Source organism: Lipotes vexillifer, unplaced genomic scaffold (genome assembly GCF_000442215.2).
Source record: "Lipotes vexillifer unplaced genomic scaffold, Lipotes_vexillifer_v1.1 scaffold459, whole genome shotgun sequence".
Taxonomy (NCBI): Eukaryota; Metazoa; Chordata; class Mammalia; order Artiodactyla; family Lipotidae; genus Lipotes; species Lipotes vexillifer.
In genome coordinates, this window is record NW_006769874.1 from 3,509,115 (window position 1) to 3,523,715 (window position 14,601).

The 14,601-nt window shown below is 41.2% G+C and overlaps 1 protein-coding gene across 2 annotated transcripts in view; it reads left to right on the plus strand.

Moving 5' to 3' along the window:
- The first annotated feature begins 1,466 nt into the window (after window positions 1–1,466).
- TBP (TATA-box binding protein) overlaps window positions 1,467–14,601 on the plus strand; it is a 15,146-nt gene continuing 2,011 nt past the window's right edge. The window contains exons 1-6 of one of the 2 annotated variants that reach the window (XM_007445929.1): window positions 1,467–1,598; window positions 4,296–4,496; window positions 6,934–7,346; window positions 10,707–10,794; window positions 12,531–12,622; window positions 13,692–13,859. In XM_007445929.1, coding sequence (XP_007445991.1) covers window positions 4,443–4,496; window positions 6,934–7,346; window positions 10,707–10,794; window positions 12,531–12,622; window positions 13,692–13,859 — 815 coding nt within the window. In that variant the 5' untranslated portion in view covers window positions 1,467–1,598; window positions 4,296–4,442. The remainder of the gene's footprint in view (window positions 1,599–4,295; window positions 4,497–6,933; window positions 7,347–10,706; window positions 10,795–12,530; window positions 12,623–13,691; window positions 13,860–14,601) is intronic. The other variant, XM_007445930.1, reaches the window with a different exon arrangement.

Consider the following 14,601-nt stretch of genomic DNA (forward strand, 5'->3'; position numbering starts at 1 on the left):
GACAGCGAGGTAAAGGCTTTCTCTCCCAAGGAAGCATTCGAAATCGCTCTTGATGGATAAAAATTTTAAAGTCTGACCTTATAAAGAAATTGGCAAAACTATGGAGCAACGGAAGCTCGAAGACTCTATTGGAGCATAAATTGGTACAGCCATATTTCGAACAGGGATTGGCATTACTCGGCATAGTTGAAAATACACACACATCATGACCCAGCAGTTTCACGCCGAGGTATGTACCCTGGCCAGAAAGACGTGTAAGAATGTTCATAAAACATTGTTCTTAATGGCCCCAAAGTGGAAATGAGCTAAATGTCCATAAACTGCAGAATGGATAAAGCAACTGAGGGATGTGTCACAGCAAAAAAATTAACCTACTTCAGCTAGAGCGAAGGCACATCAACATGGATGAGTTTTCTAACGTTGAGCAAAAGAATATATACTATATACTTTAGGAGTACACAGTGAGTAGGAAGGGCCTGTGTGGCTGGGGACGGGTCGTGGTGCTGGCAGTACTGGTTGTCTTTACTTGATTTAATACCGTCTGTTAATCTGTACATGGGTTTATGTACTTCTGTATATGAATATTATATTTTACAATTTAAAAATGTTATGTAAAAAAGCAAGCAAGCAGCTGGCTAATATAGAATGGACTATCTGATATATACATGCAATTCTGGAAGCAGAGATTTTTGAAAAGTACTTTTTTAATTTAAACTTTCCCCATATTTACTGTAAACAAAGGATTTTCTTTGATGGTTATGGACAGAGAAGTATTGTACTTATTCAGGTACTGGCCTGGATACAAAAATTCTGTAAAACATTTCCTATCCTTAAGGAGCTCACAACCTCATTGATTATATGAAGTACAAAGGAAGCAAATTAACAAGCATTACAACATGTAATTATGCCTAAATGAGCCATAGGAGAGGTACTCTGGGGTCCAACTACCTATAGTCTCTTTGTGAGCAATGTGAAAATACTGCATAAGATGGTAGCAGCAGAATTAAAATATAATCGAATTTGTAAACCAGGTGTTTTTTAGTTTGTTTGTTTGTTTTTATCATTCTACATGTTTGAGAATAGCTAACATGCTTACCATGTGCCAGGCACTGTTCATGCATTTCCTTAATCCAACTCACAATCCTTAGAGGACACGTGCTATTATTACTCCATCCTACAGACGAAGAAACTGAGGCGGGGAGGTCTGGTAACTTGATAAATGTCACACCGCTAGTCGGTTTAAACAGTCAACATTTAAAAATCAATGTCTTGCCTACTACCTCCAGCAGCAACCAATCGTAAAATACTCTGGCAGGGTGGCCTCGCCCGGAAGGCAGAAGAGCTCCGCCCCGCCCCTTGTTTCCCTTAAGCCGAATACCCAGCAAATCACAGGAAGTGACGCAACGCCCACACTTCCCATGGCCCGCGCTCAACGGTGGGCAGCCGGCCGAAGCCGAGGGCGGAACGGCGGAAGTGACGTTAACAACGCGCGCCAGGAGTTCTGTAGGGTCGGGAAGGGTCGCCGTAACGGGCGCCTCGGCCGTTTGCGGCGTAACTTCGTTTTCGCCGACCGGTAGTTGTCTCTGCAGTGACTCCAGGTAACTGCCCTTTGAGCTTTTCTCTGAGGTTTCGTGTAGAGGTGACCGCTGCAGCGGGACCCTGGGGTGATGGTGGGAGGAGGCGCGGAATGGACGGGGAGACCGCGCGGGGGCTGTTCCTCCCGCTCGTGCTGCCGCAGTTTCGGCCTGTACCGGCTGCCGATCGCACCGAGTGCCTTCCTCTGCCGTGGTTCGAAAGCGGCTTCCCATTGTACGAGCGTGTGGTGCAGGGTGTGCTGGGAGGGGCCTGGGATAGGACAGTCCCGCGCATCCAAGACGCGGAGTCCTTATGTCCTGCCATCCGTTAATTCTTCTCGATATTGAAAGGCAGATTCACCCTGGCCTGTGCCCACCTGTTTTGCTACCAGCAGTGGTGGTTTTATAATAAAGTTGCGCTTGAGAGTTTTTAACGTTTTGTCAGAGGCCGGAGAGTTCAGGCACGCTAGAGCGTTAAGATACAAATACACGCCACTTTCCTTACGAGGTCTCCCTCTCTAGGCCCTGGACTGTGTGGTTTTCTCGTTTAAAACTCCAGGTAGGCGTCTCTGAAAAGATTATGCTTGATTGACATAGGCAGTCACTAGAAGGCTATGCAGAATTAATTGAGTCTTTTCCCTTATCAGTGATTATTTCCAAAAAATATCGAATTTGACCAAAAAATGAGGAGATTCTGCAGACAATTCTCTTTTGTGAGGATAAAGTAGTGCGGTAATAGTTGTGCGGTTTTAATGACACAGGGGAGGAAAGATGGTCAGTTCCATCACTGGGAGTGAGAGATGAGCTCTGAAAATGGTTAAATGAGGCCTCAACCTAGTTCCACAGATTTCTTCTCTAGACTTAGTTTGTCAAAAGGGGTCTGGAGCCACCAGTTTCTGGATAATCTGTAGTCATATTAATGAGTGGTTTAAATCCTGCCCTCATTAGCTCTTGCCTGAACCACAGCAGTGAGTCTTAAACCTAACTTCCAGCCTCCAGTTTTATCTATTGGAGTTCATCCACACTTTTGCCAAAGGAGATCTACTCATGGTGCACTTCAGAACCTTGTCACTGCTCATACTGCTTATGTAATAATGACTTAAAATCCTGATAACGTGACCTCACTTATATTTGCTGTCTCATCCCCTGCAGGAACGTTCCATGCAGTCATGCTAAATTTGTTGCTTGGATACTGCGTGCTCTTTCAGTGTTTGTCTCTTTCTGCTTCATCTTTCTTCTGCCTGGAATGCTGAATGTAAATTCCTTCTCACCTTGCTAGACCCAAGTCATATATGGTCCCTGCTTTATGAACATACTCTTCAGAACACGTGGCAGTTATATTGTCTTCTTTTGTGTAGCATGTATGCATTCATTCATGATCACATACTATATGCTAGGCCCTGTACTAAGTACAGAGATTACAAAGACATATATTGCTGATTTCTTCGCTCAAGGGGCTTAGCATAGTGCATATCTGCTATTATAGCACTTAAGTTTTGCAGTGATTATTTACAAACCCTTCAAATTGAACTCTTGGATGCCAGGGATCAAATGCCTCTTCATTTTTATATTTGCAGCACTTCTGTTGTTGTATGAGGATAACAATGTCTGAAAGAGCATAATTTTCTTATATGTCTGATGTTTTCTGAAGCAGAGTTTTCTCTTTTTTTTTGTCTGTTTTCCATTGATGAATATGTAGGATATATAGTCTTTGGAGTCCTTTCAAAGTCATTATGAGATTCTTTCTGAGTGCTTATTTTGTACCAGTACATGCTTGAGTTACATGTGTGTCTTTGCCGTATAACTTGTAACTTTAAGATCTGTAAGTTCTGTGTGAGAATATCTTATTAGATGGTAATGTTTAAACTGAAATCTAATAATAAAAGCTAACATTTATCCTGTGCTTACTGTGTGATAATTAGATGCTGTTCTTGAGGTGTTAATCAGTCCTGTTTGAATCGGTCAGTTCTCACAGCAACCCTGAGCACGGTAGGAGTCCATCTGAACTAAACAATAAAAAGTAGTTCATCAGTCGCTCAGTTCTTTTGACTAAAAGAAATTTCAAACGTGTAGCCAGTAAAGACATGATTTAAGGAAAGCCAGATGCAGGCATAGTTTATTTATGTGTTCTGAAGAAGTAAAGTTATTACATATATAAAAACATGATGTTTATTTTTATGTCTGTATGGCTTCTATCACAGTGTTTTATTTAAAGTAGTTGCTCAATAAATGAGCACACTAAAGTGTATTGGATCCAATTCAAAATTTATTAAACTTAATGCCCAAGACATTGTAGAGGATAGAATGCTGAATGGAATACTTTAAAACTTGAATTTAGCCTAATAGCGCTGTGTATACAATGCATAATAAATATTTCTACTCAGATATGACAGGTTCCTTAGGAATTTGTTTTCCCTGGGTGTTTTTCCCCAAAAGTTTTTAATGCTGATTATGTACCTTAATTTTTAACATTATAAGACTATAAATTAAACACATAAAAAAACAGTTTTGTTCTGTTGGCAATTTTGCATGCAGTCACAGGAAATGTGGAAGGAGTAAGATTTCAGCTTTGTAAGGTAAAAAGAAATATATTCCAAAATAGTTTCGTTGGTTTTTTTCATTCTTTGTTTGTTTGTTTTTTGTTTAACCATGAAACTGGTTTATAAGACTGTATAGCTTACCTGTATTCTTACATTAAACTTCAAACTTTTTTCAAAGCAGCATCACTGTTTCTTGGTGTGCATGAAGATAACCCAGAGAGCTGAGGAAGTCGCTAAGAGTGTGCTGGGGATGCTCGAGGGAAAGACTGAATGCTGAGGTGATTCCCAGTCCAAAGGTTTTTGATTTGCCGAGAAGAAAGTGAACCTCATGGATCAGAACAACAGCCTCCCACCTTATGCCCAGGGCCTGGCCTCCCCTCAGGTAATACAACTGGAGGGAGGGTACACGTAGGACAGAATCTGCATTGTTAGAGACAGTGTAAAACGGAAGCAAGGGAATTTAACCATCTGTTGTTGAAAATGGATTTATATTTTTTAAGCCTCCTTTATTTATTTCATTGAGAAGTTCTATTAGGCTTTGAATAAGCATGATAGTGTTTGATTTGGGGAGTTTGTTTGGAAGCTAAAATGTGTATTTGTAAAACTTAATCTTTTGATAAGCACTTATGAAAGTGGTCTGAGTGATTATAGGGTGATTGATTTTGGAGATAACTCTAACCAAATTATTTTCTAGTTTTATCTTTTCATTTTTATGTTTAAGGTTCCAAATAACGTAGCTACTTTTAAATTTTTAAAATAACTTCTGTTGAAGTGTAGTTTACATACTTAAATAAAAACACTTTTTCTTTTTAAGATTTAATTTTATTTATTTTTGGCTGCGTTGGGTCTTCGTTGCTGCGCGCAGGCTTTCTCTAGTTGCGGCGAGCGGGGGCTGCTCTTCGTTGTGGTGCGCAGGCTTCTTCTTGTGGTGGCTTCTCTTGTTGCAGAGCACGGGCTCTAGGTGTGTGGGCTTCAGTAGTTGTGGCACGCGGGCCCTAGAGCGCAGGCTCAGTAGTTGTGGCGCATGGGCTTCACTACTCCGCGGCGTGTAGGATCTTCCCAGACCAGGGATCGAACCCGTTTCCCCTGCATTGGCAGGTGGATTCTTATCCACTGTGCCACCAGGAATTCAAAAAACACCCATTTTAAGTATGTGTTTTGATAAGTGTATGCACCTGTGAAAGTTATAGAACATTTCAATCACCCTAAAAGTCCCTTCCTGCCCCTTTGCAGTCACTCCCCTAGCTCCAGGCAACTACTGATCTGCTTTCCAGAGTTAGAGATAGTTTTGCCTACTCTAGAATATCATGCAAATGGCACCATACCAGTATATGCTTTTTTTACTCTTTTTAAAAATTTTTTATTATTATTTATTTTTTTTTTGCGGTACGCGGGGCTCTCACTGCTGTGGCCTCTCCCATTGCGGAGCACAGGCTCCGGACGCGCAGGCTGAGTGGTCATGGCTCACGGGCCCAGCCACTCCACGGCATATGGGATCTTCCCAGACCGGGGCACGAACCCATGTCTCCTGCATCGGCAGGCGGACTCTCAACCACTGCGCCACGAGATGTCTTCTTTGTATATCAGCAAGTTCCTTTTTATCACCAAGTAGCACTCTGTTGTATGGGTGTCCGACAGTTTGTCCATTTTCCAGTTGCTGACATTAGGGTTGTTTCCAGGTTGGGGCCATTGTGAATAAAGGTGCTTTGTGTTTGTGTACATTTCTCCGTGTCTGCTATGTTTTTGTTTCTCTTGGGTGAGTACTCAGGAGTGGGATTGCTGGGTCATTGTGTACATGCGTTTAACTCTATAAGAAAGCACGTTCTGAGGCTCTGCCAGCGACACGTGAGAGTTCTAGTTGCTCCACGTGCTCACCGGCCCTTGGGTTTTTACTTCAGCCGTTCTAGAAGTACAAGCATTTTCCTCTGACTTATGATCTTGAACATCTTGTCAAGTGCTTATTAGCTATTATAGATCTTCATTTGTAAAATGTCCTTCACATGTTTTGCCCATTCTTTATTGGTCTGTTTTTTCATCTTTTATTGAATTTTGATCTTTATGTAGTCTGGATATGAGTTCTTTCTCAGATATATGTATGGTAGATGTTTTCTCATAGTCTGTGGCTTAATTTTTAATTTTCTTTTTTTTTTAATATTTCTTTTATTTTTTTGGCTGCGTAGGGTCTTAGTTGTGCCACATGGGATCTTTCGTTGTGGCACATGGGCTTCTCTCTAGTTGTGGCGCACGGACTTCTCTCTAATTGTGGTGCACAGGATCCAGAGCGCACGGGCTCTGTAGTTGCGGCACTCGGGCTCTCCAGTTGTGGCACATGGGCTTAGTTGCCCCGCAGGCTGTGGGGTCTTAGTTCCCTGACCAGGGATCGAACCAGCGCCCCATGTATTGCAAGCCAGGTTCTTAACTCTTAACCACTGGACCACCAGGGAAGTCCCGTTTTAATTTTCTTAATGGTATCTTTCAAAGAGTAGACGTTCTCGATTTTTTCTAAGTCTTAGAGCATTGTTATCCTCTAGAGCCTGAAGGGTTAAGGAGCTTCCTTAAATTCTCACGTGTTGTAAGTAGCAGAGTTGGATTTCACACCCAGGTCTGCTTCCACATCCTAAGCTCTTACCTACTGTGTTATGCTGAAGAAGAAAGTGATGTGTGCACGAACAGCAAGTTCCTCCCCGTTACTGCTATATAACCCCATTTGTACTCGGAAGGTGCCTGTCTTTGCAAATCTCACCTGCTGTTCTACCAGCCAAGTCCTACAGACACTCACAGCAGCCAGCCTAACCCATTGTTCTCCTAACTTCCCACAGGGTGCCATGACTCCTGGAATCCCTATCTTTAGTCCGATGATGCCGTATGGCACAGGACTGACTCCACAGCCTATTCAGAGCAGCAACAGTCTGTCTATTTTGGAAGAACAGCAAAGGCAGCAGCAGCAGCAGCAGCAGCAGCAGCAGCAACAGCAGCAGCAGCAACAGCAGCAGCAGCAACAGCAGCAGCAGCAGCAGCAGCAGGCGGCAGTGGCAGCCGCTCAGCAGTCGACCTCCCAGCAGGCGACCCAGGGGGCCTCCGGCCAGACACCACAGCTTTTCCACTCACAGACTCTTACGACCGCACCCTTGCCGGGCACCACTCCCCTGTATCCCTCCCCCATGACTCCCATGACCCCCATTACCCCTGCCACACCAGCCTCGGAGAGCTCTGGGATTGTGCCGCAGCTGCAGTGAGTACTTGTTGTACATCCTTTCCCTGCCCTGGAGGGGTCCCCTGGAACTGTGCTGCTGTGTTCTTTGTTCTCAGATGGATTGAGTTATTTGTGTGGCACTAATGGCGATCATGCATCAAAACTCACTTTAAAAAGAAAAGGGAAGCTGTCTTAGTGAGTCAGTGCCCCCAATAAATAAAAGGCTCTCATAACATCTTCAGAAATTTAGTAGCTGTGCTTATATGTTTGGGCCAGTGAAGTCCAATTTAGATTGCATTATTGTTATTGTAGACATTTCGCTGTAGCTGATTTACCAAATGAAGCTTTATGTAGTCTCCTTCCCGTGTGATATTTTTAGTCTTTGGGAAGATTAATTACTTAGTCACAGAATCATTATAGTTCATAGTGGTCCTTGTTTTCCTTCATTGGTCATTGTAAGGCCTGCATGTAAATTTTTGAAGAACTGTGCCCTTCCCACAAGCTGAGGATGGCTGTTCTTGTCCTAAATGTATTTTTCTATCTAATTGAAATAGGTCCTGTATGTAACAGAACTGGGGGGTAGGGGATGGGTAGGGAAAATTTCTCCTTCCTGAAAAACAAATATTATTAAATATCTGTCACCGAGAAGTATATAGCTTTTGCCTTTAGGAAGTTTATGGCCATATCAGGAGTTATTTGTAACAACTATGTTACCCAGTTTTCTTTGTAATTCATTCCTGATCATTTTTAGAACTAAGTACTGTTTAACCATGGATCCTGACTCTTGTCCAGTGGCCTAAATCTTGCTTGGGTGTTTGTTTGATCTGAAACAATTTTAAAAACAAAATAATTTTAATCTTAATGATTTTAGAAAGATAAGCACTTGTTAGTTCACCTCTATAAACACCATACCCTATTGTCTTGCACACTTAGCTGGCTCCTATGTGCATTTAAGTTTGCACCTTTGGTTTAAATCGTAAATTCTACCTAGTTCAGATGGGGTGTTTGTTTCTTGCCAACACCGTAATATTTCTGGTATTCCACAAAGCGTCCCAGAAAATTCACAATATTTTAGAAATTAAATAACATAACTTGTATTTTCTTAATTTATTTATTTATTTATTTATTTATTTATTTTTTCTTGCGTTATGCGGGCCTCTCACTGTCGTGGCCTCTCCCATTTGCGGAGCACAGGCTCCGGACGCGCAGGCTCAGTGGCCATGGCTCACGGGCCCAGCCGCTCCGCGGCATGTGGGATCTTCCCGAAACGGGGCACGAACCCGCGTCTCCTGCATCGGCAGGCGGACTCTCAAGCACTGCGCCACCAGGGAAGCCCTCTTAATTTATTTTTGTTATGAACTTATTTATTTTTATTTTTGGCTGCGTTGGGTGTTCGTTGCTGCGTGCGCACGCTTTCTCTACTTGCGGCGAGCAGGGCCTACTCTTCATTGTGGTGCACGGGCTCGGTAGCTCTGGCTTGTGGGCTCTAGAGTGCAGGCTCAGTAGTTGTGGTGCATGGGCTTAGCTGCTCCATGGCATGTGGGATCTTCCTGAACCAGGGCTCGAACCCGTGTCCCCTGCCTTGGCAGGCGGATTCTTAACTGCTGTGCCACCAGGGAAGTCCAGATAACACACTTTTAAACAGCCAATGGATTGAAGATCATGGGGCAGTTAGAAAATACTTAGAGACAAATGAAAACAAAAATACAGCATACTAAAACATATGATGCAGCAAATGTGGTGCTATGGGTGAAATTTATACCTACAAATGATCACATTAAAAAACAAGAGGGGGGCTTCCCTGGTGGCGCAGTGGTTGAGACTCCGCCTGCCGACGCAGGGGAAACGGGTTCGTGCCCCGGTCCAGGAAGATTCCCACATGCCGCGGAGCGGCTGGGCCCGTGAGCCATGGCCACTGGGCCTGCGCGTCCGGAGCCTGTGCTCCACAACGGGAGAGGCCACAGCAGTGAGAGGCCCGCGTACCACAAAAAAAAAAAAACAAAAAAAAAGCAAGAGGGCTTCCCTGGTGGCACAGTGGTTGAGAGTCTGCCTGCCAATGCAGGGGACACAGGTTCGAGCCCTGGTCTGGGAAGATCCCACATGCCGCGGAGCAGCTAGGCCCGTGAGCCACAACTACTGAGCCTGTGCGTCTGGAGCTTGTGCTGCACAACAAGAGAGGCCGCGACAGTTAGAGACCCGAGCACCGCGATGAAGAGTGGCCCCCACTCGCCGCAACAAGAGAAAGCCCACGCACAGAAATGAAGACCCAACACAGCCAAAAAAAACCAAACAAACAAACAAAAATATTCCAAATCAATAACTTAATGTTACAACTGAAAAAAGAACACACTAACCCCAAAGCTAGCAGAAGGAAGGAAATAGTAAAGATTAGGGCAGAGAGAAATGAAATAGAGAAAAGAAAAACAGTAGAGAAAATCAGTGAAACAAAAGGTTGGTTCTTTGAAAAAAATCAACAAACGTTTAGTTAGACTAACAAAAACAGGGAAGACTCAAATTACTAAAATCAGAAAAGGAAGTAGGTATGTTACTACCAACTCTACACACATAAAATAGATTATAAGAAAGTTCTGTGAACTTGTGTATGTAAAATTGATTGGAAGGAAATAGGTGATGTAGAAATGAGAACATTGAGTTGATCATCCTAACTGGCATTACAATTGTGTATTAAAGAAGACACCCAACCTCTTTTCAACCTAATTCTGAGCCATCAAGTTTTCAAAGGTATTGCATTTTGACAGTGCAAAAAAAAAAGACCCAGAAGCAGCCATGAGCTGGAACAGTTGGAGATGTATTTGCAATCTGGGATCAGTATTCACAAGAGAGTGATGTTACAACTCATTTATAAGTTATTTATAAAATTATATAAGAATATTAAAAAATGAAAAGTGTTCATTGGACCCAGATAATAAATGGTGATGTTTGTTTTTCTTGACTTACTGAGGATTAATCGGAGGAAAAGGCTGGTTTTCTTCCTTTGTCAAAGATAATTGAACTTTTGTTCTTCCAAAAGATACTTATTTTGAGAGAAGTGAGAAAGTCATACCTCACTTAGGAGCCATGTGTGTACAGAGCAAGTTACCCCCATTTAAGCCTCAGCTGCTTCTTCTGAAAATGGCAGTATTAATAGTTACTACTTCATAGTGCATTGAAAGTATTAAGTGAGGTTATCTTTGTAAAATGTTGGCATGGTGTTTGGTACTTGTTTAAACACTTAATAAATGTCAGCAATTTTTTAAAATTTTAATTAAAAAAATTAAGATAGTTTAAACTAATCTCATTAAATTTCATTAAATTAGTTCTAATGAAAGAATACGATTTCTAAGTAATCATCTAACACTAACAGTAAATAATCATGTTTTCTTTTCTAATTTCTTACAGAAATATTGTATCCACAGTGAATCTTGGTTGTAAACTTGACCTAAAGACCATTGCACTTCGTGCCCGGAATGCTGAATATAATCCCAAGGTCAGAACAATTTTAATGTATTTCAGACTATAATAATACAGAATTTTCTTCCAAAGGTCTCTAGATCAAAAAGAATACATTGTGTTTAAGTTTGTTGACACCAGCAAAACAATGATTTAAAGCAAAATATGCAGCATTTTTATTGAATAGCTGCCAAGTAAGAGACTCTAGGAATACAGCAGTCCACAAGATAAAGTTTGACATATCCATTGTGAGGGGATCATGTGAAGTTACAGAACAAAATATATAGTATGATCCCATTTATGTTTTGAAAACTAAATAGAATGGCGTGCTACCTGGAATTTACTTCAGAATAGTCCAGTTGGAGAATTGGGAAGGGGGCATATGGATGAAACAAGATTAGCCAAAAGTTAATAATTGTTAAAGTTGGATAATAAGTACAAGAAGTTTATTATATTTTATACCTTTGTATAACTGCCAATTTTTTTATAATAAAAAGATTAAGGGAAAAATACCTACAAGTTTTCTGATTTTAAGATGACAGCCTAGGGCTTCCCTGGTGGCACAGTGGTTAAGCATCCACCTGCCAGTGAGGGGACATGGGTTCGATCCCTGCTCTGGGAAGATCCCACATGCCGCGGAGCAACTAAGCCCGTGCACCACAGCTACTGAGCCTGCGCTCTAGAGCCCGTGAGCCACAACTACTGAGGCCCGCACGCCTAAAGCCCATCCTCTGCAACAAGAGAAGCCACCGCAATGAGAAGCCCGCGCACCGCAACAAAGAGTAGCCCCCGCTCGCCACAACTAGAGAGGGCCCGTGCACAGCAATGAAGACCCAATGCAGCCAAAAATAAATAAATAAATTTATTAAAAAAAAACACAGCTTAAAGCATATGGCAAGTCCATATGAATGTAGCATTATAAGAATCTTTTGTCATAATTTTATTAAGTTGAATACATGATTTTCATAATTTTTTCTCATGAAATGATATTAGTTATCCAAGCAATAAAACCAGTAGAGGGAATTTAGGAAATGCAAAATAATTAGGCATTTCCTGGGACTTGTATAAACTAGAATATAATGCTAGCATTTTTACATGGTGGTAAAATCAGAGAGAAGATATATAGTAGTTTTTAAACTAAAATTGTGAAAGCAATCTAATTTGTCAAAGAGTGATCTTGATTAGAAATAATACGAATTTTTTCATGTGTAATTAGATAGCAGATATTAAAATTTCAGTTATTTTGAAACTAATTTTTTGCTTTATATCATGTAACCTAGTCACTGAGGCCATTACATTTATATAAATGCCAATCCACCAATTCAGTTTCTAAAAGCCTGTTGGAAACGGGAGGTAGCGTCACTGTGCGTTGATATGCTTGTAATTTGATTTATTAATTCCTTCTGGAGGTGGAAAAGGTTTATCACTAGCTTTGCCTAAAAAAATTAATAAAACAAAATTCATAGTTAAAGAAAGATATTTTTGCAAATATTCCTTGTGTTCAGGTGTTGGGATGTGTATGACAGAACACAGAGATCTTGGTCCAACCGCCTTAGCAGTCACAACTTGTGTGCTTGCTGCATATGCCAAAGACGTGTGGCACATGGTGATGTAAGGGAGCCCTGTATGGAAACACATGACAGATATCTTGATAACTGTCTAAGTACCAGGTCCTTCTTACTATTTGGGGTGCTTTTTCTCATTGTCTAGTTCTCCTGACAGAAGCCAGCAGTCTAGCATGACATCATTAACTATTGTCTCTGGCTGTTTTAGCGGTTTGCTGCTGTAATCATGAGAATAAGAGAGCCCCGGACCACTGCACTGATATTCAGTTCTGGGAAGATGGTGTGCACAGGAGCCAAGAGGTGGGTTTAAAGGAGTTCATTGTCCTGGTCTGTATGTTACGAAAGAAATGGCTGTGTCATGGTTTCTAGGTGTTAGGCTAATACTTTAATAAAATGTTATTGTTGGTTTCTTATTGAAATAGTTGATTCTCATCACTTTTAGACAGCAGTAACTTCATTTTCTTAAAATCAGGCATTAGTTTAGGGTGTATGCTATCACCTTATTTCCATACAATTCAGCATGTATGCATGCCTCATTTTTGTCATTCATGACCCTGCACTTGAGAGCCTTTTGTCGACGATGATACTGCTTTCATTATGCTTTTGTTACATGAGCCCTGCCCTGCTAAGTCATAGTTTTGTCCAAGAGATGACTTCTAGGAATGGATGAAGAAAGACTTGACATAAAAGAGGAATTAGTGTATGCATTCTTTGAGTATAAGTCTTATCATTATTTTCCTATCCAAATGAAGCTTGTTAGTTTTCATCTCAGTAGAAATTTGTGAGCTAAAATACAATGATATTAATGATAATGGTGATGATGATATTATGTTTCACATGTATAAAATCTAGGGCTGTTGGGACCTCTCTGGTAGCCCAGTGGCTTAAGACTCTGTGATCCCAATGCAGGCAGCCCAGGTTCGATCCCTGGTCAGGGAATTAAGTCCCACACGTGGCAACTAAGAGTTTGCATGCCACAACTAAAGATTCCACATGCCGCAACTGAAGATTCCACATGCCGCAACAACTAAAGATCCCGTGTGCCGCAATGAAGATCCTGTGTGCTGCAACTAAGACCTGGCACAGCCAAATAAATAAATAACTATTTTTTTAAAAAAATCTAGGGCTCTCAGTAATTTGGTGAATTGAAGAGGGATTCATTTTGGTAGGCCTAAGTTTTCTGTCAAGGACATGGGAATACTTTGTACATAAAACTGTTAATGTCTGTTGAGCTTTTCTTTATTGGAAGGGGTGACCAGTTTACACTTTATAAAATATCTTTCCTAATTTGGACTTTTTATAAGTTATTCATCTAAATAATTATTTTAGTTGTCTTTGAGTATGAATATATCACTTTTTCTTTTCCTAGTGAAGAACAGTCCAGACTAGCAGCAAGAAAATATGCCAGGGTTGTACAGAAGTTGGGTTTTCCAGCTAAGTTCTTGGACTTCAAGATTCAGAACATGGTGGGGAGCTGTGATGTGAAGTTCCCTATAAGGTTAGAAGGCCTTGTGCTTACCCACCAACAGTTCAGTAGGTGAGTCTGAAATGGATTGTGATTGCTTTTGGCAACAATTAATTTATAATCTATTTAAACATTGTTCATGATAAGACATGTGCAAACTAATTAGTATGTAAGAACAAATGATATACTTATAGGTATATTTGATGTTGAAGTTTCTTCCTGATGTCTTTGGTAATAACACCTATTATTCTCACCAGCCTCCTACTTCCCTGTCATTTCACTTAACGACACCCAAAACTCCCCTTTACTGGGATGAAATTGATTCCCTTTCTGTATGTTTTATCATTTTATTGCTCACTAAATACATTTCAAATACATGAACAAAGTCCACAACCTCTTGCATCAGTTTTTTTCCCAGTTGTTTGAATCTGTTGTGCTCGTCAGCATTTATTTTCCCTGCGACTTCCTGATGAAGACTTACAAGGCAGGTGGTCCATGCCTACCTCTTCAGCCTCTCTGCTCGTAGCACCCCCAAGGCTTATCATGCTCTTATTGCACCAGGGCCCTTGCACATCCCACTTTTATACCTGGCACACTCTTATTTCACTTTTCACCTAGGAAAGTCCCACTGGCATTTCACATATCCACCCTAGCATCTCTTCCTCAGAGAAGTCTATCTTGAATTTTCCACTAGGTTAAACACAGTCACACATCCTAACTGTTTTCAATCTCTCTAACTAAGAAAATGAGATTACTAGGATTAGAATAAAACATACCAATGGTGCATTTAGTCAGACAACATAGGGAAGATTCA